The sequence below is a fragment of the Eulemur rufifrons genome, chromosome 19 (assembly GCF_041146395.1).
Source record: "Eulemur rufifrons isolate Redbay chromosome 19, OSU_ERuf_1, whole genome shotgun sequence".
NCBI lineage: Eukaryota > Metazoa > Chordata > Mammalia > Primates > Lemuridae > Eulemur > Eulemur rufifrons.
The window spans coordinates 61,906,587-61,929,312 of NC_091001.1; the positions used below are offsets into that span (position 1 = coordinate 61,906,587).

General features: G+C 42.8%; 1 protein-coding gene across 1 annotated transcript; it reads right to left on the reverse strand.

Moving 5' to 3' along the window:
- Window positions 1-13,748: 13,748 nt before the first annotated feature.
- PROKR1 (prokineticin receptor 1) lies at window positions 13,749-22,227 on the reverse strand. The gene is made up of 2 exons (XM_069495089.1): window positions 21,743-22,227; window positions 13,749-14,445 (listed from the first exon to the last, which is right to left on the reverse strand). Exons 1-2 carry the CDS (start codon window positions 22,225-22,227, stop codon window positions 13,749-13,751), a joined length of 1,182 nt encoding a protein of 393 aa, XP_069351190.1.
- Between the last annotated feature and the right edge of the window lie 499 nt (window positions 22,228-22,726).

Sequence of the window (22,726 nt, forward strand, 5' to 3'; positions counted from 1 at the left end):
AACAGCTTGGGTTTGAACTGTAGGCTAACCACTTACTAGATGAGTGACTCTTAGGAACACTATTACCACCCATCTCATAGGGTTACGAGGATTAAATAAAATTATGCTAGTAAAGTACTTAATACGATACACAAAGACACTTGATCAGCTAGAATTGATAGTATAGTATATTATTATAGTCCATATCACAATAGTCAAAAAGAACATTTAGGCAATTCTTATCCTTAAAAAGAAAAATTTGCCTATGATAAAGAGGATGTACCTTGAGGTCAGTAAAAGAAAGTCTTCACAGGTTTGGTAAAGATTAAACTAGAATTGTTCAGATTAGATTTTTATCAAGTTACTAAAATGCTGGAGAACACTGATATCTCATTCACATGGCTTGACAATGTGATCTTTGTTGAAAAGATGGCGATTATGTGAAAGACAAAGTGTAGTCAGAGCTAACTGGTACTGAGCCACCCTGATGTCCAGTTAGGATACTCTTCCTAGGGTAGCAACTAGGAAAAGAACTCCTTAAACAGTGACTTAAACCAGATGGAAGTTGATTTGTATCTCACTTAGAAGAAGTCAGGAAATAGGCCAGTGTTGACAAGGACACCACAGAGCTGTCATGAGCCTAGTGTCTTTGCCACTCTCTGGACTACCATCTCTATGATGCAAGACTTACCTTTATTGTCCAACGTGGTTGCTGGAGCTCCAGCCATGACATCATATTTTAAACAGCAGGCTTTTGAAGGAAAAGAGAAAGGCACTTCCCCTCTTTTTAGGGAAGTAAGTTCCTTACTTTCATAAGTTTCTTCCTAGTTTTTACTGGTAGACACTTGGTCACAAGATCAGCCTTAGCAGCAAGGGAGTCTGGGAAATATAATCTTTACTCTGAAGTAAAATTTTGGTTCTTTTACTAATGAGAAAGAGAATAGCAGATAGTAGAAGGAAGCTAAACTTCCCAGCCACACTAAATTTATTCTTTTTCTCTGACTTTCCTCTCCCTTTCCCATTACTGCCTCCCCTTTCTCCATCTATTTCTCAAATGGCTATTCTAATTTTCACTGTAGATTCTGTCCTTTCAACTTCTCATCCATTCCAAATATTTCAGCTACTGAGTTTATATGAGAGAAGGAATGTGTTAAGGTAGCTAGCCTGTGGTAAATTTATTTTTTTTCTTCTTTTTTATTTCAGCATATTATGGGGGTACAAATGTTTAGGTTATGTATATTGCCCTTGCCCCCGCACCCCAAGTCAGAGCTTCAAGCATGTCCATCCCCCAGATGGTGCTCACCACACCCATTATATGTGTATATACCCATCCCTTCCTCCCCCCTCCAATTTCTATCCCTTTTACCAGAGAGATTTTCTCAAGGTAAGAAGGTGGATGGCCCACTCGAATCTCCTCAGAAACCTGTTGGTGACTGGATCTCCTGGAATAGACTAGTGGTTTGATACAAAAAGAGTCTTTGTAGAATTCTCTTAGCATAATATCCATATTCAGGATTACTTATGTTAAATAAAACTAGAATCTGTAAACTTATGAGTCATGACCTCTTTAAAAAAGTCACAAAATCCCTGTAACGATCTGTGCTGAAAAAAAAAGATGTTTCATAACCTAAATGTTCCCCATATAGCAAGGTGGGCTGAAAACTGCATTTAGAGACCTCATCATTTATTTTGGGGCAAAGACCCTGTCTGACATGGAAAGGGAGGACCTGGGGAGCCACTGAATTACCCAACACAATCCCTGCTTTATCTAACTTCTTGATTTCTTGAGAATTGAGATTATTTGTAAAGTTTGATACTAAGTAAGAGTTCTAATTTGTGAGTATAATTTGACAATCTGATCTTTGTAATAGTTCAAAGTGAAGGGTAACCAAATTTCTCTAACTTTTGATTTTTTTTTTTAAATTCCTCATCAATATTTCTAAATACTTGCTGGACATACCTAAATATTTTATCAGTACCTCAAAATTAAAATATCTAATAATAAATTTTGTATCTGCCTCCTAAATCAGTTCCTGCTCCTAAATTGCCAATCACCCAACCTCAAAATATCACTGTCATCCCTTCTAACTCTTCCTTCTTTATCTTTGGTAACACTTAAAAATTTTAATTCCACCCAGCTCTTCCTTTGTATTTTTACTCACCCCTAATTTGTCTCTCTGGTTCCATTCCTTCTGGCCACTAATCCCTCCAACATATTAATCTTCCCTATAGTAGTCTTCTACATAAACACGTACAATGATCTTCTATGGAAATATGGTGAAGGAGACATGTCATTAAACCTAACGAAACAAGCAATAATAAGTTAGACCAATAGAAAGAGAAAGAAAGAGAGAAAGAGAGAAAGAAAGAAAGAAAGAAAGAGAAAGAAATAAATAGATATCATTTTAGTCTGATTTTAGTCTGTTTGGTGTTGCTATAAAGGAATACCAGAGGATGGAAATTTATAAAGAAAAAAGGTTTATTTGGCTCAGGATTCTGCTGGCTAGAAGATTGGGCACTTGGTGAAAGCCCCAGGCTGCTTCCACTCATGGTGTGAAGCAAAAGAGAGCCAGAGGTGCAGAGATCACGTGACAATAGAGGAAGCAAGAGAGAATGGGGAGGTGCCAGGATCTTTCTAACAAGCAGCTCTGGTGAGAATTAACACTGTGTTTCTGTTTGAAGTGGAATTTGTGAATAGTTGCACAGCTTGACAGTATTTTTTCATTCTCTCTGCTTAACAGACTGTCATGTCAAAGAAGACCAACAAAACGCTGATGGAAAAAAATAGATTTTTAAAAGAGGATTAGGAATTGCAATATTATCTTGTTTCTGCTGAAGATAAGATGATTCGTTTGCTTTATGATACTGCAGTATCAACATTAAAGAAATTCAATGTTCATCGGCATCATAATACAATAAGGACCACAAATATTTTAAATTAGAGGGAGAGGCCTGAAAGGTTGTATTGCAGAAATTAAAAGAAGAAAACAAAAGCAAAGACAATTCTTTCAAGCAGCAACAAGACCTGGAAATAATGCCACTGAAGCAACTTACAATGTAGCTTACATACTGGGGGCGGGAGGTGGGGAAGGAAGCCATCCAATGATGTAGAAATTATGAAAGAATACATTGTCAAAGTTGTAGTATGTTTAGCTGATAACGTTTCAAAGTACAAACAACTGCCTCTTTCACGGAGAACCATAACTGATTGGCAGCATGAATTAGCCTTCAACTTAACAGAACAACTTCATGCAATACTTCAAAAGGAAAATACATATTATTCAATCACTTTGGATGAATCAACTGATACCACTGACTCGGCACAGGTTTTATACTGCACTCAAGACATAACAGAAGATTTCCTTTGCTACTCGAAGAGTTACTCACTTTGAACACTCTTGTGAACAGAACACAAGGAATAGATATCTTCAACAACTTTCAAGATAAATGTTGTGAAGTTGGACTGGATTTGGTAAATTTCATGTGTGTATGTACAGATCTTGCATCTTCCATGACAGGAAAACATGAAAGGTTTATTGCACAGATTTAAAAAAGTATTAACAGATCCAGATGCTCTCATTTCTTTTCATTATATCTTACATCAGCAAAATCTCTGTGCAAAAGCTACTATTTTAAGTGACACTTTGCAACAAGTTATAAGTATTGTTAACTATATTCATGAAAATGCAACATGGCATCCTTAGTTTCATAACATGCTAAAGTTGAACAATGAGGTCAGTATTCAGTGTGGATTTGTGGTACCATTCTAAAGTGTTTTGACTATCATAAGGACAGGTGTTAGCCAAAATTTTATCTCTGTGAGAACAGATAGTTAAATTTTATGAAGAATAGAATCAGCAGTGTGAATTATTGAAAGAAGATTTCTATAGGAATGCAACATTTCTGCATGATATCACATCACATCAAAACAACTTGAATATTTCTTTGCAAGGTAAAAACTAAGTCTATGTATGATATGTGGCAAAAAAATAGGCATTTTGAAAAAAGCTACCTTTTTTCAAAACACTTGTTCTTCAGAGGGAAATTTCGTATGAACATTTTCCCCAGTTAGCAAAGGTCATTGATGAGTGCGATCATATATGAAAATCATTCAAAGAATGCACAGCTGTTATAGACCAATTCATTGGAGAATACAATGAAAGGTTCACTGACTTTGAGAGCCATAACATCACACTCAAATTAGCATTTCAGCCTCACCTGGTCGGTATCACCAAGGCACCTAAAGAACTACAGATGGAATTGATTGAGCTCTCAGTAGATTGACATTTTAAAGTCATTGTTTGATGCTAAGAAAAGTCCAATTGAAATATGGAAAAATACAGTAGAGTAACCACACCTTCAGCAACATGCCTGAAAATGCTTTCTTGCTTTTCAACCACTTATTACTGTGAATCTACATTCTCCTACCTGACCCAAATCAAGATGCCCTTAAGGTCACAAATGGCGGATACTCATCTAGAGGATCAACTGAAACTGTGGACCTCCATGCTGCAACCAAATATTCTAGTGTTTTCCAACAAAAGCAGACACAACAAAGTCATTAAAAGGTTAGTTAACTTTAAAATTAACAAATAGTTTTGTAGTTAGATTTTTACAAATTAATATAGATTTTTAAGTATATCTAATTGAAGTTTCTTGAATGCAGTCTTATTTGATTACAGCTAAATTAATGCTACCTTCCAACATGAAAAGTTTCCCCACCCTTGCCTTGGGTAACAGAGCTAGTTCCGTCCAGGATACGTAAAATAAAAATAAGCAATCAGGAAAGCTATGCACAATTATACAAATGAAATGAAATAAAAGAATGAGAGAGAGAGAGAGAGAGAGAGAGAGAGAGAGGAATTAGTGCCTACAAAAGAAAAATGAATAGTCTATCGTGGAAGGAAAAAGAAAATCACAGAAGACAAAAGGAAATGAGTATAATAAATGCTGAAGTCTTAAATACATAAAGCAAATACTGAAATCATGGACTAAGAGATACATATATCAAATATGATAAAATAAAAAGGGATATTTCAGCTGAAGAAGTTCTACATGTCCAATCAAAAGTAAAATGCTGCTCAAAGGAAAACTCACTCTCTTAATCACTTATGATAAAAGAAAAAATAAAAGTGTATATTCAACTTAAGAAGATATGAAACGGCTAACAAAATTAAAATGAGGAAAGCAGAAACAAAATGATTCATAAAGAACAGAAAGTAACAAATAAGAGAGTAATTACCTTGGTAAGTAAATCTGCAATGCTGCTTTTACAGGCTAATTCTTTGTGTTTCCCAGCAACCAAAATACTGTCTCTTCTTAAGAGCAATCATGCAGGGTCATGAGCTGGAATTGCGTCATTCACTTTTGTAACATCAGAGCCTAGGACAAGATACGTCTTAAATCAGCGGTCCCCAACATCTTTGGCACGAGGGACTGGTTTCATGGAAGACAATTTTTCCATGGACTAGGCAGGGGGTGGGGAGAATGGTCTTGGGATGATTCAAGCACATTACATTTATTGTGCACTTTATTTCTATTATCATTATATTGTAATACATAATGAAATAATTTTATAACTCACCATAATGCGGAATCAGTGGGAGCCTTGAGCTTGTTTTCCTGCCAATAGACAGTCCCATCTGGGGATGATGGGAGACAGTGACACCCGAAGTGTGTTGCTTATGTCCAGTCTACTCCATAATCTCATCTTGGTTGCTGTCACCGCAGAAAACCCTGCTTCACAAAGACAGGATGTTGGAAATGGAAGCAGACTTTTCAGTGCTTTTGTGGCAATCTCAGGATATTCCACCTTGACTTTAATCCAGAATGTATGGAGATTTGAAGTTGTGTCAAACATATTTTTAAGGCCACCGTCATTTGCAATCTCAAGCAGTTAATCCTCTTCTAGCACGGACAAAGTCGATTCACCTGGCTTATTCACAAATGGGTCGTGGATCCATTCCTTCCCAGTTAGGGGGTCTTTTGTGGTTGGTAATGCTCAAACTCTTTTGAGAGCTGAGGTAGGTGATCATGCACCAGCTGGGAAAAAGAAAGCCCTGGCTCAGTCTCTTTCAAAATCTTTGCTAATGTTTGAAACATTTCAAAAACCCCAACGTTCACTCGTTGCCCCCATAATTCCAGTTTGGCTTTGAATGCAGCCACTTTATCTGCCAACTTGAACACAGTTGTCATTCTCCCCTGAAGTGACAGATTGAGTTCATTTGAGTAGGTTGAATATGTCACATAAGTAAGCAAATTTTATGACCCATTCTGTGTCACTGAAATGTGCTGCCAATGGTGACTGTTTTTCTAAAAGAAATCTCTGAAGAGGCTCTAGTAACTCAAAAGCTCAGGCCAGGGATCTACCTTTAGAAAGCCATCTCTCTTCTGTGTATAAGAGAAGACGTGTGCACTCTGTGTCCATCTCCTCACAGAGCTGCATGAAGGGCATGTACTTTAATGGGTTTGATAATTTTAATCACATCTTGCAAAATGTTGTTTAGTTCAGGTGGCATTTTTCTGCTAGCCAGCATTTGTCTATGGATGACACAGTGCATACACTCACATTCAGAAGTGACCTCCTTGACCTGAGTGGTGAAACCAGAAAGCCGCCCAATCATGGCAGCCACCCCATTTGTGCATATACTGACACAAAATGACAATTCAGTTTTCCTGATATGTAGTCATTCAAAGACTTGAATAATTCTGCAGCTGTGGTGTTGGTTGGCAACAAAAGTGCATATAACATATCCTCATGCACATCCTCCTGAAAAATATATTGCACAGAAACAAGCATTGTTGCCTTGTTGTCAACATTGATAGACTTGTCAACCTGAATTGTATACCATGGTGACTCATTAATCCTCTCTAACAATTGTATCTCAATATCCTCTGCTATTTCATCAATTCTTCTAGTTATGGTGCGAGCCAAAAGAGGAACATGTGCCACCTTTTGAACTGCAGCCTCTCCTAAAAGTTCAAGGCAAATGTCCTTAGCAGCAGGCAGGATCAGCTCTTCACCAATAGTAAAGGGCTTCTTGGCTTTAGCAATGCGGTTAACCACTAAGAATGATGCTCTCAGTGCAGACACATTTGATGAAGTTGTGGCCTTCAGTAATTGCTTCTGTTCTTCGTGTTCACATTTTTTTTTTCTTTTGAAAAACTCCAAAGGCTTGTCTTCTAATGCAGGGTGCTTGGTCTCCATGTGGTGAAGGGTTTTGAAGCTTTCATAGCTTTGTTGGACAGCCAGTTGCCACATATTACACAAAGTGGGCTTGGAGAATGTGAATCACCTGTTGCAATAAACCTATAATTTAAGTAGGACTCTTGGTATTTTCTTTTAAATGCAGCTTTCATTTTGCTGGCAGTCTTAGAGTCTTTTGCTTTCTCATCATTGGGTCTTTCTCCCTTTTCAAAGAAGCTCTCCAGCAACGTTTGTTTTTTACTCATTTTTACTAGGGTTAGCTTGTGGGCTTACCAAAACTGAGACTGAGAAGTGTGCATTGTGGGAAAGCAGTGCAGACAGAAATGGTAAATAAAATAATGGGTGGGCCACGTGTGGACTAAAGGCAGTGTTGGATTCTGACTTACAACCTGCCACCAGATGCAGTTGTATAATTGAAGTACATCAACTCCCTTGCCACTATAAAGCCTGCTGCTAGCTGCAGCTTAATTGTCACTTGCCACTTACTGATAGGGTTTTGATAGGAGTCTGTAAGCAATTGATTTATTATGGTCTCTGCAGTCAAACCTGTCTGCTAATGATAATCTGTATTTGCAGCTGCTCCCCAGCGCTAGCATCACTGCCTCAGCTCCACCTCAGATCATCAGGCATTAGAGCAACCTAGATCCCTCACATGCGCAGTTTACAGTAGGGTTCATGCTCCTATGACAATCTAATGCTGCCACTGATCTGACAGGAGGCGGAGCTCAGGCAGTGATGTTAGTGACGGGGTGCAGCTGTAAATACAGATGAAGCTTTGCTCACTTGCCCACTGCTCACCTTCTGCTGCGTGGCCCGGTTCCTAAGAGCCACTGACCAGTACTGGTCCATGGCCCAGGGGTTGGGGACTGCAGGCTTAAATAATTGTGTGAAAGAGTCCTTGGAACTCCAGGTTATAAGGAGAAACCCTCCCTGGCTTTCTCAGATGAATCTTTGCCATCCAGTTCAGAACTGGGGTCACTGAGAAGGCATAGAGAAAGTTGGTGAACCATAATGCTTACTGAGGCATCTTTACAAGAAAGGTGTCCGGAGAAGAGCTATTGATTTAATTCCATTTAAATGTGGTGGGCCTCTTCCATCCTGCCATTTCCATTTCTACCAATGCTCACTCCAGTGTGCTTGCTTAGGCCACCCCCCGGGGCAGGTGTTCTTAACCAGTTCAAGGGGCTGTGAACTTGGATGGAAAAAAAAATTCATTGTTATTCTTACTAACCTGTACCTGAACTTTAGCATTTCCTGTCATTAAAAAGCAGGCAACAAACCACACTAGTATTAGCAGTTCCTGAGATGGTTGCCGAGGGAAATCTCAGATATTTTACATCTCATTGCAGTTGAGGCAGACATCTCAAAATATCATTTACATTTATTGCTGCATGAAAATTATGGTGGTAATAACTATATATATATATATATATATATATCCCTGATGCTAAATCTTGTTAAGACATGAGATAAAGACTTAATAAGAAGAAATGAAATATAAATAAAGATTTACATAGTCATACTTAACCACAAACTTAAAGTAGCTGATAACTGCATTTTAATATAATTGATTTCTTTTGTATTCCTATGTATTTTATTGAATAAATTTGATAGCAGCATTTTGAGCAGAGGTTATAAACTTCACTAGATGCCAAAAGTACCCAAGGCACTCAAAGATAAAGGACTTCTGTATTCAGGGCAGCTGTTTAGAGTGACTAAAACTTCTCAGAGAAGGAAAAATAAAGATGTAAGTTATGTTATTCTCATTTTTAAAGAAAATCTGGTTAATTTAAGAGACGACTTATGACTTAATGATTGGACTTAAAGAGAAAGGAATTTATCTGGGTTACAGGAAAGCCCAAGAAAGATCTAGAAACAACATTTAAAGGCAGCAGCATGAACTCTGGGATCTGACTGCTTGGCTTCACATCTCAGCGCACATTCACTACTTATGTGAGCTTGAGCAACTTCTGTGAGTTGAGTCTCAGTTTCCCCATCTGTAAAATAGAGAGACACTTGGCCTTACCTCTGTATGAGGACTGAGTGAGATAATTCCTGTAACATACTCAGCTCAGCTTGACACATGGTCCTTGCTTTTAGTACCAAAGTCAGCCACACTTGCTTTCAACAACCACCCTTTGCAGTTTTTCTTTAATTTTTTCCCTCCCTCACCCCATACGTAGACCTGGTTTCTTAGGCCAGTTTCTCTCTCTCCTTCCCCCATACCCCCCTCAAAACCCACTCTCAGTAAGGCTCTGATATTCCTTGCTTACGTTTCTGTGTGTTTTTCAGTTTTTTGGCTACCTCTGCCAGGGGTGACAATCCCATCACTATGTAAGAAGTCCTTGCCTCTGGTAAAAGGCAATTTCAGTCTCCAGTAGCAGATAAATGTTTCTCTTCCTAGGCGGAATACTCATTCTTTTGCTTCTGTGCACCCCACTTGCCCAGCTCAAGTCCCACCTCATCCCAAAAGCCTTCCCCAACTTCGCTTATCCTCACTGGCAAAGGCAGGAGGTGGCCCTCTGATGCCACTGAACTTCGAGCACAAGGGCCTGCCCACCAGTCTGGACATTCCGCCACGCGCGGCTTCTTTCTCTCTCCCCTCTGCCTTCCTAGGGCAGGGCAGCTGTTCTCATGGGAAGGGGCCTAGTGTCTTTCCTCCTATATTCCTAGGGAAGCCCCAAACGAGGTTAGGTAAGGAAAGAGCATCTGTAAACATTTTTTAGCAGTTCCTCCCTAAAACCTCCTGGCCTCCTTGTCTGTGCTGTGAATTTCCAGGGGTAGAACGAGCTAAACTTGGCTTGCAAAGGAACCAGGAATGTCTCTGCTAAACTTATTAAAGGTCTCCAGGGAAGGTCAAACTGAGGTTGAACAGTCACCTCAAGGATTCTTGGAAAAGATCCTCCCCTTTCCAAGATTCTGATGCTCCCTGCACCCAGGAATGCTGTCACAGGAGAGCCCTGAATTAAGCTTCAGAGCTTTGGGGTTTAACCTTGGCTCTCTAGCGATCAGCTGTGTGACCTTGAATGTATCTCTTCCTCATTCTAGACTTTAGTTTCATCAACCGTAAAATGAATGGCTTGAATTTGATATTCTCACTTACACTCTAGGAAGCAGAATTGGACTCAGTCTTTGTGGATACATTCCAAGATTTATCATATTTTTTAAGATCCAGGACTCATTTATAATTTTCTGGTCATCTCACAAATTCTTTGGCATCCTTTCCCATAATAAGCATGGAACTCATTTCACGCTTCAGGGCTTGCTGTGGTGGTCACCACATTGCCTTGTTTTAGTGCCTTTGATTTAAGAAATTATTTTTTTAATGTGTACTCAGCAGGCAAAATCTCCAAGAGTGTTACTATAAATCTGCCCTTATACTTTAGTTACAGAAACAGTTTGCGTTTACAAAATCATGTGTTTATCCTTCTGTATAAATCAATGTGCATATTGGAAGTATGTAGAAAAGAGAAAAGAGACACATAAGCACAAATGTCACCTTGTTGGGCTTTACCACCAGGTTTTGGGAAAACCATCAGCTGGGCAGCCAATTCAATGAGTCTGAACATGGTGTGTATATCGTAGGTTTGTCTCTTGCTCACAATGCACGTATGGATATTAAACCTATTCAAAGGTTTAGCCTTAGCTTATATAATAGGCATAAACAAATGGGTCCTCAGATTTCAAGTCTTGGCACGCAGATGCTAAAAAGTATTAATGGTTTTGCCAGAGCAGACTTATAGGAAGAGGATATATAAATCAGTTAAATCTCTTTAGGAGAAGAGGGGAAGTTTGTAGGCAATAAGAGCATGAGTTAGCACTGTTCTTGCAATTCATATGACCATGGACTCTCCTCAGTGTTCACTCAAAGAACCAGCATATTATAACTAGTAAAAATATGAGGAAGGGGTGGAAATTACAGGAACACCATGCTCAGTGATTTTATAGATACACATATATTTTTGTTTCATTTGATAACAACATAATACTTTCACTTACTACAAAATCACAAGCAGATACTAATACTTCGAAATGTTACAGAGAGTTGAGTGAAAAATTGATACATTGTAGGTTGAAAAGCTGAAAGGAGTTTGGTTGTAGCATCTAAAAATCCCCTATTTATTACAGTCGTCTCTAGCTTAGCATTCCTGATGGAAATGGTGAACATCACAACAATGCATTTCATCATTTTATTATTTTTTAATCTAAAATTTAACTTTCTAGATTTTAGAATGTAATATATGATTTTATAAAAGAAATAAAAAATGCTTTCCAATGCATCTAGGCTAATATTTCAATTAGTTTTTATTCTCTGAGAGCATTCTGACTAAACCATAGGGTAAGTCTGTTGGATGATACATGGGAAGAAATAAACAGGTTTTTGAAATGTGTGTTCCCGGGAAATAGAGTGACTATAGAAAATAAACTTTGCCACTAGAAATAAAGAGTTGACTATATTTGGAGGGGGAAATGCCACACAGATGTCACTTAAATAGACTTAAAGTGTGCTACTCTAGAATCAAGTAGGAAGACAAGAACAAGTCCATTCTGTAGCTCTATATACCCATGAGAATAAAAACAAATTGAGAAAGAACTATCATCTTGCCCAGGGTCATGCTGACTGGGGGCAGGCCTGGGAAGACGACCAATACTTCCATGATCACAGCAATGCTCTGATTCCGGACTTTCCAAAACCCTGAATTCATCCTCTGGCTGGAGACCCACCTGCCATTTCCTTTATGTTTCTGCCACCAAATCTCCTGTCCTTGTTTGTTATGCCAATATGTCATTGGGAACATAATGCATACAGTCCTGCTAAGAAGGGCAAAGGAACAGTTTACACAAAGAATAATAAAAGGGGGCGATGGTGAGGTTTCTAGATACATAAGCCCAGATAATAGGTTTTTCCTTGTCCAGATACACTCCACGCAGTCGCTGGTCCATTCTTTTGACTGCTCGTGTGGTTGACAGCATTCCCCCACATATTTTGTTGGCGCCTCACAACCATTCTGTCAGTAGGTATCACAGGTGTCCTCTCCAAGAGGCTTTGCCTAGGGCCACACAGGTGATCTTCTAGTTGTAAAATACTAAATTGCAAGATTCAAAACACCAAACAAAAAGGCAGGTTAGAAAGTATGATGAGCCTTCAATAAGTCTGTGGGCTCACTGAAGCTCACTGTTGGATCCAATGCCACCCATTTGTATGTCCCCTTCTTTCCTGGGTACCCAGGGCCCTCCCATCCCCTGGTAGACGCATCTGACTTGCATTCTTGGCCACAGATAGCATGGTTTCGTTCACACTGAGGAGCAGAATTGTGGTGGCTTATCCCACCCAACAGTACCTCCATTTCAAAAAAGAAGTGAGACTATCCAAGGGAATAATGACCAGGATGGGATTCATACGTGAGTGACAAAGATATCTTGCCCTCAAATCATACCAATGAGGGCTGTCTGGTTAGGAGGGAACTCTTCCTCACTCTCATTTGAGAGCTGGTGGGAATGGGAAAATGACTGACGGCCACATCCATGAGGTGTTGTGTCTACTTTCAAAGATTCTATGAATCACAAATATAGAGACATGAGAAGGAAAGGAAGGACATAAGGGGAAGCCTAATTGGCCCAAGCCAGAATAACATCCTTATACCTGGAGAGCCTGAGCCCCTGCCCACAGCCCCGCAGGCTTCCAGAGGTCCTGTGTTGACTTCCTCCACCTGTACCTCCCTTCTCCCCAGGGGCACAAAGTCCATGGAACCAAGGGGACATGCCCAACCTGAGCTCAGGCTTCCCTCTCTAGACTTGCTGCAGGTCCCAAGACCCCATAATTCCCTGTCCAAATGGCGTCCAAGGTCTGTGTGGCTTCTCCAAGTCCATCCTCCTGAAGATGAGCCTTACCATGTATGTGCAGAGCCTCAGGCCTGAGAGGTGGCCACAGTGCAGCGTGGGGGGAAAGTCTGCACAGCACTTGGCCATCGGTGCTGGGTGCTCATGTGCCTGCATGCAAGGCGCCTCGTGGTGAGAGTCAGAAGCAGGGATGAGAAAGAGAAGGGCTGTGGAAAGAGCCAGGAGTCTCTTCTGTATTCCTACCCCTGCCTTTCAAATGTTGGGAGTGAACTCAGGCCTAAGAACATTCCCAGAGGTGGGCTACATTACTGTCTGAGGAGTAACTAAGGTCCAGAGACACCCTCCCACTACCAACACATGCACTGCAGTCCTATGTGCCTACTCTTGTTTCTTTCAGGAAACCCCCTTATTCCCAACCATCTGTACCACAACACTTTCTTTGGTTTAATTCCTGTTTCATTTTGCCAACTAAATGTCATCAACATATACAGACAGGTTTGACCTGTGCCTAGTGGTGCACAAATCAGACATTCAGTGAATGCCGGCCACTGGTGACAGTGTCTAGTCGCATGGCGCTCCTTGAACAGTGTTCGCAGAGCCGTCCACGTACCCCACCCTCTGCAGCAAGCCAGGAGGCCTTGGTTGATGGAGTGCATCCAAGCACACGAGTCCGTGTCCCAGAGATCCTGTCTTGTGTTTAAACTTGGCAGGGTCGGTGGGGTCATTTCAGTCTGATGCAGTCCACCTCTTCCGTGGCAGGCACCCCGGTGGTTTTGAGATCCAGGTCTGCGCTGGACTTACCCCCGTTGTACGAGGCCTTCCAGTGGAGCAGCATGATCTTCTTGAAGTACTTGACGGTGTTGTTCTTGACGGTGACGAAGCACAGCGTGTTGATCATGCTGTTGCTCATGGCGATGCACTCCACGACGTAGAAGGCGGTGAGGTAGTGCTTCTCCTTCACGAACACGGCGGGGAAGAAGTCGCGCACGACCGTGAAGCCGTAGAAGGGCGCCCAGCACAGCACGTAGGCGCTGAGGACGCCCATGAGCACCAGCACCGTCTTCCTGCGGCAGCGCAGCCGCTTGCGGATCTGCTCCGTCTGGAACCCGGGCACCGCCTTGAACCACAGCTCCCGGGAGATCCGGGCGTAGCACAGGCTCATGGTGACCACGGGGCCCACGAACTCCACGCCCACGATGAAGAGGAAGTAGGACTTGTAGTAGAGCTGCTGGTCCACGGGCCAGATCTGGCCGCAGAACATCTTCTCCTGGCTCTTGACGATGACGAGGACCGTCTCGGTTGTGAAGTAGGCGGAGGGGATGGCGATGAGGAGGGACACGGCCCACACCAAGGCGATCAGGCCGGTGGCCGTTTGACACTTCATCCGCGGTCGCAGCGGGTGGACAATGGCCAGATACCTAGGGCGGGAACACAAGGGGGCCGCCGTTAGGAGGCAGTGCGGGGCGGTCACTCGCTGTGCCACGTTGGGAGGCGCCACCGCGTGGTGTGTGCGCAGGAAAAGCCCAGCGGCAGGCGGGCTTCCGCGAAAGGCGGGCTTGGCCGCAGACCCCACCTCTACCCGGCTGGGAAACACCATGAAAGTTTTGCTTAACCTCTCCGAGCCTCAGTTTCCTTATCTGTAAAAGTTTGTTTTCTTGTAAAGATTAAATGTGGTAATGTATCCACATTCCTGGCACAGTGTTAAACCTAGTATGCACTCAAAAATCGTAACAATTATTATTAAATGTGGTAATATCTCCCATCAGTTTCTAGCCTGGCACGATTCCCAGCTCCATGCTGTTCTCAGGACATTCGCTCTAATTACCTCACAGTTTAGAGCTGAAAGAGTTGTTGGGATGATTCCAAAGAGTTGTTGGGAGAATCTGCCCTTTCCAAGGGGAGCGGTGGGCAAAGTTTTTCTTCATTCCACATTTTAAAAATGTGTATGTGTATGCATGCAAAGGTGGAGGAAAAGCATGTGACCATTTATTTCATTTTCCACATGGAGAGACGGAAGCTAGTGAGAGATGAGTGTCTTTCTCAAGGTCAGATACCACAGAATCCTTGATAGAAAACATTTAACCCTACCTCACAGGGTTGATGTGAAAATCAATTGATATACATGAACGTATTTTCTTTTTAACCACAAAGCACCAGACAGTAAAAGATATTGCTTTTGTGCCTTCCAAAAAAAAAAAAGAAAGAAAGAAAAGAAAAAAACCCCACACTGCTGTTACCGCAGTGGTACAGGAGTGAAGAGAGAGCTCTTTCTGGGAGATGTGAGTCATCGTGCGGTACGATAGCTGATAGCATCCTTCCCAGAGAGTGCACATACTTACACAGAGAGCTCCGGTTTCCTGGAAGACATTCTGTGGCTGGCAGGGGATGGAAGTTGGAAGAGGAGAAAGGTGGGAAGTGAAGTGGGAGGGAAGGACTAGTCAACACTGGAAACGAACACATTCTCACGTGTCCACAGCTTATCCCAGGTAGAACCAAGAGCAAATGTGACAGGAACCTGAAGGAAAGCCAAACAAGTTCTGTTTCCTTTGAAACCAATCCCTGTCAGGGCATCTTTCTTGGGATTGTGATTTGAACAGAGGTTCATTCTTTTTTTTTTCTTCCCTAATTGTATTTCTACTATTTCTGTCCCTCCCCCACAGCACTGGCAGCCGGACACATTGAGAGAGTTCACCAGGGTGAGACTCTCACTCTCTTCTAGCTCCCAGATGTTAGAAGAAGATAGATGGGTTGTGTCCACCCTCTGGACACCCAGCTGGCCACCACTCCTAGCACTCTAGCCAGTCTCCCAAGTGCCAAGTGCCCAAGGGTAAAAGGAGAATGTCTTCAGGGTGTTGACAGTGCTGTTGTCAGTGCATGGGTGTGGGCCCTTCACAAAGACCAAGGTGCTCCTCATGTAACCAGGGCATCAAACTTGCTCTCACTCACAACAAAACCTAAGAGTTTAGAGCTTCTGCTCTCACCAGCCTGCTTGCTGTCTGTCCACCCTACTACATTTAGCTAATTCCTCTAAGATATTTCTATATTCATATTTGTTCACTATAAGAATTTTCACTATATAATTCTATTCCTTCTTTTTCCAATACTGACTTCCTAAACCTTTATGATGTTTCAAACTCAGAATGTGTTTTCAATGAACATGTGGGAAAGAATACCAACCTAGGACTCAGAAGACCAAGAATCTAATCCCAGCTTTGTCACAAGTTTGCTCTGTGGATCTGAGTCATTTTTCTTAGCCCTGGAGGTTCAATTTCCCAACCTGTAAAATGGGAATATCACCTAAATACTATGAGGATGCAATGAGACACGGCATATAAATAACAGCAAGCTATTAATATATAAGAAACTGTTAGTATCTTAAAATGTATTTTTTCAGAGTTATTGCATGTACACTGCAATTTTCCCTTACCTGTTTTTGGCAAATACTGCATTTGCAAGTTCTCTCCTACGTTCTATTTCATTGGATCTAACTCTTCACATCAAAACTAATCTTCAGGGTAACATGTGACTACCCACCAGATAGTTTTTTCATCCTGGCTCACTGACATCACCCCACTCCAGCCCCAGGGTTAGTGCCAGAAGCTGTGCAAGAGGCCTTCCTGGTAGATACATTTACCAATAGGCAAATTGCAGAAAACTGTTTCAAGGATTTTCTATCAGTCTTGGCTAGGCTAGGATCAGAACTCCATAACTCTAGTATTAGTAACGCTTCCTTATGTTTGTAAAGAAGTTTACAATTTATAGAGCATTTTCAAATCCACTTTTTCACTAGGCAATACGAACCTTATTAAATGGTGAGAACAAAGATGCTCATTTTACAGGTGAGTAAACTGAGGCTTGGAGAAGTTAAATAACCTGCCAAAAGCCACTCAGCTAGAAACTGACAGACCATGACTCAGACCCATATCTTCTTGCAAATCCAGTGGACTCTCCAGTCGTACTATTTGCCCCCTCACTTCCAGCAATGCCCCTTCCTCCTGTCTTCCTGGCATCCCAGCAGCCCGTCTCCGCTTTCCTCTCCACCACAGTTGGTTTCTACCTATGGATGTTCCAAGAAGGGGTCAGACAATTGGCAGCTACTTTTCTCTGTTTGTGAGTATGCCCTTGGCTTGCCCTGTGTGTCTGCCACTACAGTGGCTTAGGTCCAGATTCATCTAGAGCCAATAGTTCCCAGACAACAAAGAATAAAGGCTGCTGGACAAAGACACGTCCAGGCAATGACTGTGTGACAATAGTGGGCTGGGTGATTAAGCAAAGAGCATTTGGGCTCCCTCTCTGCCCCCAGGACCCAGCCCCAGATCTAATTATGGCAACAGCAGTCCCAAGAGCTACTAGGCTGGTTTGGGGATGGGCACAGAATGCACAACCTGCTCCTTAGGCCAATCTGCCCTGATCAATATGCTCACCAGGGGCACGTGTGCTTCCTAAGGTTGGGTGAGGGTACACAAGCCTTAGCTGGCCTCATCAAGACAGAAGCGGAGGGCATTCCAGTGGGTACGCAGACGGGCTGGTAACAGAAGAGTCCCTAGTGCCCCACGTGTTGTGGGATCTGGGAGATATACCTCAAGGACAGTGCTGGTGTCTCCACATCAAAGAGAAAGCCCAGACCTGGTGGGGAGCAGGGGAGCAGAGTTCTCTCAAGATCTTTTTCCAGTCCCTTCTGCCATCAGTTCTGCCTGGGTTTTGAGATCTCTTGGATGTGGCCCTGTCCTTTCTGATCTCTACTCACCTTACATTTCTTGACCCTGCCTGACGTATCTCCCCAAGGTACCTCGTACTCATTCAGGCACTCCCACCTCTAGACTCTTGCAAACACAGTTCTACCCTCTTGGAAAAACTTTACTCTCCTTTGCTGATGCTTATTTGTTGATGGCCAGTTAAAAGTCCACCTCCTCCAAGAAGCCTCTTCTGACTGCTCCAGTACACAACGAACTCACTCTTCACTAAATTCTACCTAGAGTTTATCCTTTACTTATTCTGTAACCGTTTCATACGTGGTAGTTCTCCCCCACGCCCCACTCTAGACAGTAAGCTCCCTGAGAGCAGTGATCATGTCTTACTTCTTTTATAAACTTTGGCTGTCTGTGAATTCTGGGCACCTAAGAGGAATTTAATGAAACTTCACCCTCATCTACTGCCTGGCACTGGGCGAATAGAAATGTAAAAAGCCAGGGTGACAGGTCTTAAAAAGATCACGTTTCTTTGCAAATAAAGGACATAAATGTGTTTACCCAGCATGAGACTGGGAGGCAGTCTGGGGCTAGATAATAAAAGGTTGGAAGAACAGGTGAAGGGGTTTGAGCCAGACTTTGTAGACAATGGAGTTGCAGTGGTCTTTTAGTAAGAGAGGGGAGACTTGTACAAGGCATGAGATTAATCTGGCAGTAGCTTTGCTTATTTCCCTCTGGCCACGGGGCCTTCTCTGTTCCCAGAACCTATCAGGTTTGTTCCTGCCTTGGGGCCTTTGCACTCATAATTCCCTTTGTCCAGAATGCCTCCTCCCAGTCCCCACAGGGCAGGCTTTTTCCCCCTCCTGGTGCATTGGTTGGTTCAAATGTCTTCTCAGAGACACTTCTACTGACTGCTCACCTAGAGTAGGTCCCACCTCAGTCGCTAGATGTTTCTATGTGTGTTTGTTTTTGTTCAGGGTATTTCTCGCTTCTGATATTACCTTCCCTTTTTGTTTGCCTGATTGTTATCTCTCTCCATCCTTTGAGCATAAGCTCCATGGAGACAAGGAGCTTTTTCATCTTATTCACCATCATATCCTGGTGCTTGGAATAGTATCTATCACATCGTAGTCACTCTATAAGAATGCATTGTTTGAATGAATGCGTGGATGAATGAATGAAATTTGGGGATGGATTGTGAGGGGAGTAGGGTTGACAGACGGGCAGAGCAAACAGACACTGAAGGTAGGAAGACCAAGGGGAGACTAGGCTAGTCCAGCCCTGAGGGAAGAAGGTGGGAATTGCCTGGACCTAGAAATCGAATAAATGCTGGCGAGGAGGGGAGAGCGGGTAGGACAAAAGAGACTTTCCAGTTTAGGTGCCTGGGAGAACAATAATATGAACAGAAATCTAAGCAGATAGAGGATAAATAGTTCTATTCTGCTCTTTCTTAGAAACCTGGTATTAATGTTCTTAAATCACATCATAAAACAATCACATCAATGAAAAGAGGTTAGTGGATCAGAAATATGTATTAGTTTATCTTTTTTTGTTGTAGTTGTTTCTACAAGGGCTAATTTAAGAATTATTATATCCACTGTTGAGTGCTTACTCCGTTTTAAACATTGTTCTAAGCAACTACATATATTATTTCATTTCATCCCCAAAGCAACCCAATGCATTAGGTTTTCTTATTATTCCCATTTTGACAGATGAGAAAACTGAGGCAGAGAGAGGTCAAATAACTAACATAAGGCCCTACACCTATTACGTGGTACAGCAGCAATTTAAACTCAGACAGAATAACTGCTAACCCTATTTCTACAGAAATTTTTATTAAATAAAGCATTTTTACAACTATGTGTGTATTTGTTATACCAAGATAAAAATTAGTTGCCCAAAACTAACCTGAAAATCAGTGATCAAATCCTCAGCAATAAATGAGAGCAGACAAAAATCAATGAATTCCTAGACCACAAAATTGAAATTAGATGGTCACAACACATAAAAATAAAAATAATTTGAAGCAAACATCACAAACATCAATAAAAGAACTTCATGCATTAGAGCAGCCAGTTAGTCAGCCAAGACTACTGTGCTACCCACAGTTCGGCACTTGTCCCCTCTGTGACAACTGGATGGCCCAGTGCAGACACACAGTGCTTTCCTCCAATGTCTGGGTGCAAATTTCCAATCACAACCCCACCCTAAACAATAACAGTCCCCATGACGAAAGCATGTTCCCTAATTCATCTTTCTAATTGTATCTAATTATCACTGTGTCAAATCACACTGCAAGAGAAATGCCTACAGTATTGCAGGCAAGCTGAGTTTGGTATGAAAGCAGGATATGAGCTTGAAGGAGTTCAGTAGATCGAAGTTGATTGATTGACATAGATATTACCTCTCACATGTTCACAATAACCCAATGCCCCTGAGTTTATCCTGGCTCCTTCCCCCTTGAAGCTGTTCCCTCCAACAGTCATTACCCCTTTCAACAAGTGGACCCCTACGTGGTAAAATGGGTCCCATCTAGGGAGGGGTGTCCCACTCCACAGCAGGCACCTACCTCCCCCACTTTCAGTAGCTGAGAGCACCCCCTAGGAAAAGATGTCTTGCTGGCAAGAAGCTTCAGGAAATGACCCCTGATGCTTTGCCCTGTTCATGTGCTAAGAGAGAAGGTGGCACTTTCCATTTTTGGAAAAGTTCAGAGACAAAGTCTCTGGAGCTCTTGGTAGCTCTGAAGGGAACTTGGGAGGCAATATTCTGCTTGACTGTTTTCCTCCTGCTCCTTCTGTAGCAGGGTCCTTGCCTAGCTGAACAAAATGCCACAGAGCTCCATGACTCAGGTGGAGAACCCTGGCCAAGTAGTAGCAGCCCTCTGCAAGGTTGACACCACCAAGCACCTTCTACAGGTGGCAGGCCGAGGGCTGTTTGAGCTGCTAACTCCTTGACATCCTTCTGTGGAGAAAGGAGACAGAGGCTCCACTCCTCAGTGGTTTTAAAGACAGACTCCTTAGTGATCCCTTTCCTCGGGTTATCCTTTTCCAGGTCATCCTAGCCCTGGCTAACCTGCCTATGGCTTCAGAAAACACACACTATTAGCTGTGCTCCTCCCCAGAACACTGCCCTGGGGTGCCCTGACTGTGAGGGCCAGTTCAACCCCTACTCCCGAGCCCTGAGGCTGTGGAACAGGGAGAGCATGTGTGCTTCGGGCTCTCTGGATTAAGGGAGAGAGACGGGCCATTCAGATCCAAGTACAAGGAGGCCTGGTTTGACCCTCAGGGTAACTGTCTCTCGACTGTAACAAGGTGCTTTGTAATGACAGTCCAACTGTGGGCAGAGGAGCTTGCAAAGACTGCCCCCCAGGGAGAAAAGACCACCCTGGCCCATTAGCACAAGTTTATATTAAATGAAAAGACTAAATTTAAAAAAGATATGCAAAGGCTGTATTTACCATCAACTAGACAGTCTTCTGCACTTTTGCATGCAAATGGATGAAAAGGTGCAAAGTGATGAATGCAGCAATAACAACAAAAAGTAAGTAAGCATATGCTTCCTTTTTTCTTTTTCTTTTCTTTCAAAACAAATACATCAATCTTATTTAGAAATTACCTGATACTAGAAGGTCATATTTTAGTAGAGAAAGTCTTGCTAAGAGAGAAACGTCCTTCTAGCTTTCCAAGTTGACCAAGAGGTAACTGCCTAGAAGTTAAACTTATCCCTCAATACCTCCTCTTGGCTGTCTACTCTAGACCTTGAATAGGTACAGAATCTAGGAGCATGTCCATAGCAGAGGGGAAGGGGACAATCAAAAGCCTTCTGGCCACCTAACCCTCAGGGCCTCTGCTGCCTCCTGCCTGACCAGAGCTGGAAAACTGGAGCTTTTCTCACTGTTCAGTCACTGTTTTGAGTCCCCCATGCAAACACGATGCCTCTCAACAATCTGCAGCTGCAGTAAAGGACGGGTAATTCCAATGCCTTCCTCCCTGACCACCTTTGTTGCTCCTACAGCCCCTGTGCTCACCTGTCAATGGCAATGGCCAGGAGGGCATTGGTGGAGACGTAGAGAGAGACTGTGCGCAGGTAGTTGACAGAGGTGCACAGGATGTGGCCGTGCTCCCAGGAGAGCTGGCGCACCACATAGTAGTCCATCTCAAAGGGGCAGCAGACAATGGCCACCAGGAAGTCAGAGATGGCCAGGTTGGCAATGAGCAGGTTGGTGAGGTTGCGCAGCTTCCTGTAGCGGGCCAGGGCAGCTATAAAGATGAAGTTGCCAATGCCACAGACCAGCATGATGCCCACCAGGGCCATGCCAATGACAATCCTGGCAGCAAAGAAAGTCCGGGAATTGGTTACATCCTCATCTTCATCCAAGGGCATATCATAGTCTCCGTAGCTGAAGTTGAATGGGAAGGAAGCAGCGTGGGCTCCGTGGGGGTCGAGCACAGAAAAGGAGTTGGTGGAAGTGTTGGTGGCATTCTCATCCGCGATCCCTGTGGTGATCTCCATAGGCCAGGTGGTGCTGTGAGCAACACTGCTGGGAATTCCTGGGGGCAATGTCCGCAAGGCTGACGTCTCCCCTCTCTGTTGACACTCAGCTCTTCCTTAATGAGTCAGAGTGTCCCTGCCGGCATCCTTGGGGTACAGTATCGAAGCTTCATTCTAAGCCTTTGAAAGACATACAAACAGTTGGCTACATGTTGGAGTGAACCTGGCCAAATTTCAAATCATCCTGTAACCTAAGCAGACCCATTAGCCACCTGCTCAGAGGGAGCAGAGGGTGACGGAGTAGAAATGAAGGAACCAATAAGAGAAAATAAATGAATGAAAACCACATACTCAATTAGGAAAGGGTGGATTGCTAGAGAGACACCCGGGCACTGACTGAGTTTATTTCTGCTCCACTGAAGATTCTGAAACGTTGCACTTTTCCTCAAGGACCAACATTGGGAGTGTGGGGAGGCTGAAGAGAACAGAAACGACCTGCTCCACTCACGGTCCTGACTGC

Bases quoted from the DNA above. Each gene is read 5' to 3' on its own strand.
- PROKR1 (XM_069495089.1), bottom strand. From the start codon at position 22,227: ATGGAGATCACCACAGGGATCGCGGATGAGAATGCCACCAACACTTCC. The intron at 14,446-21,742 runs GTGAGCACAGGG...TTCCCGCCCTAG, and splicing joins CTGGCCATTGCCATTGACAG to GTATCTGGCCATTGTCCACC.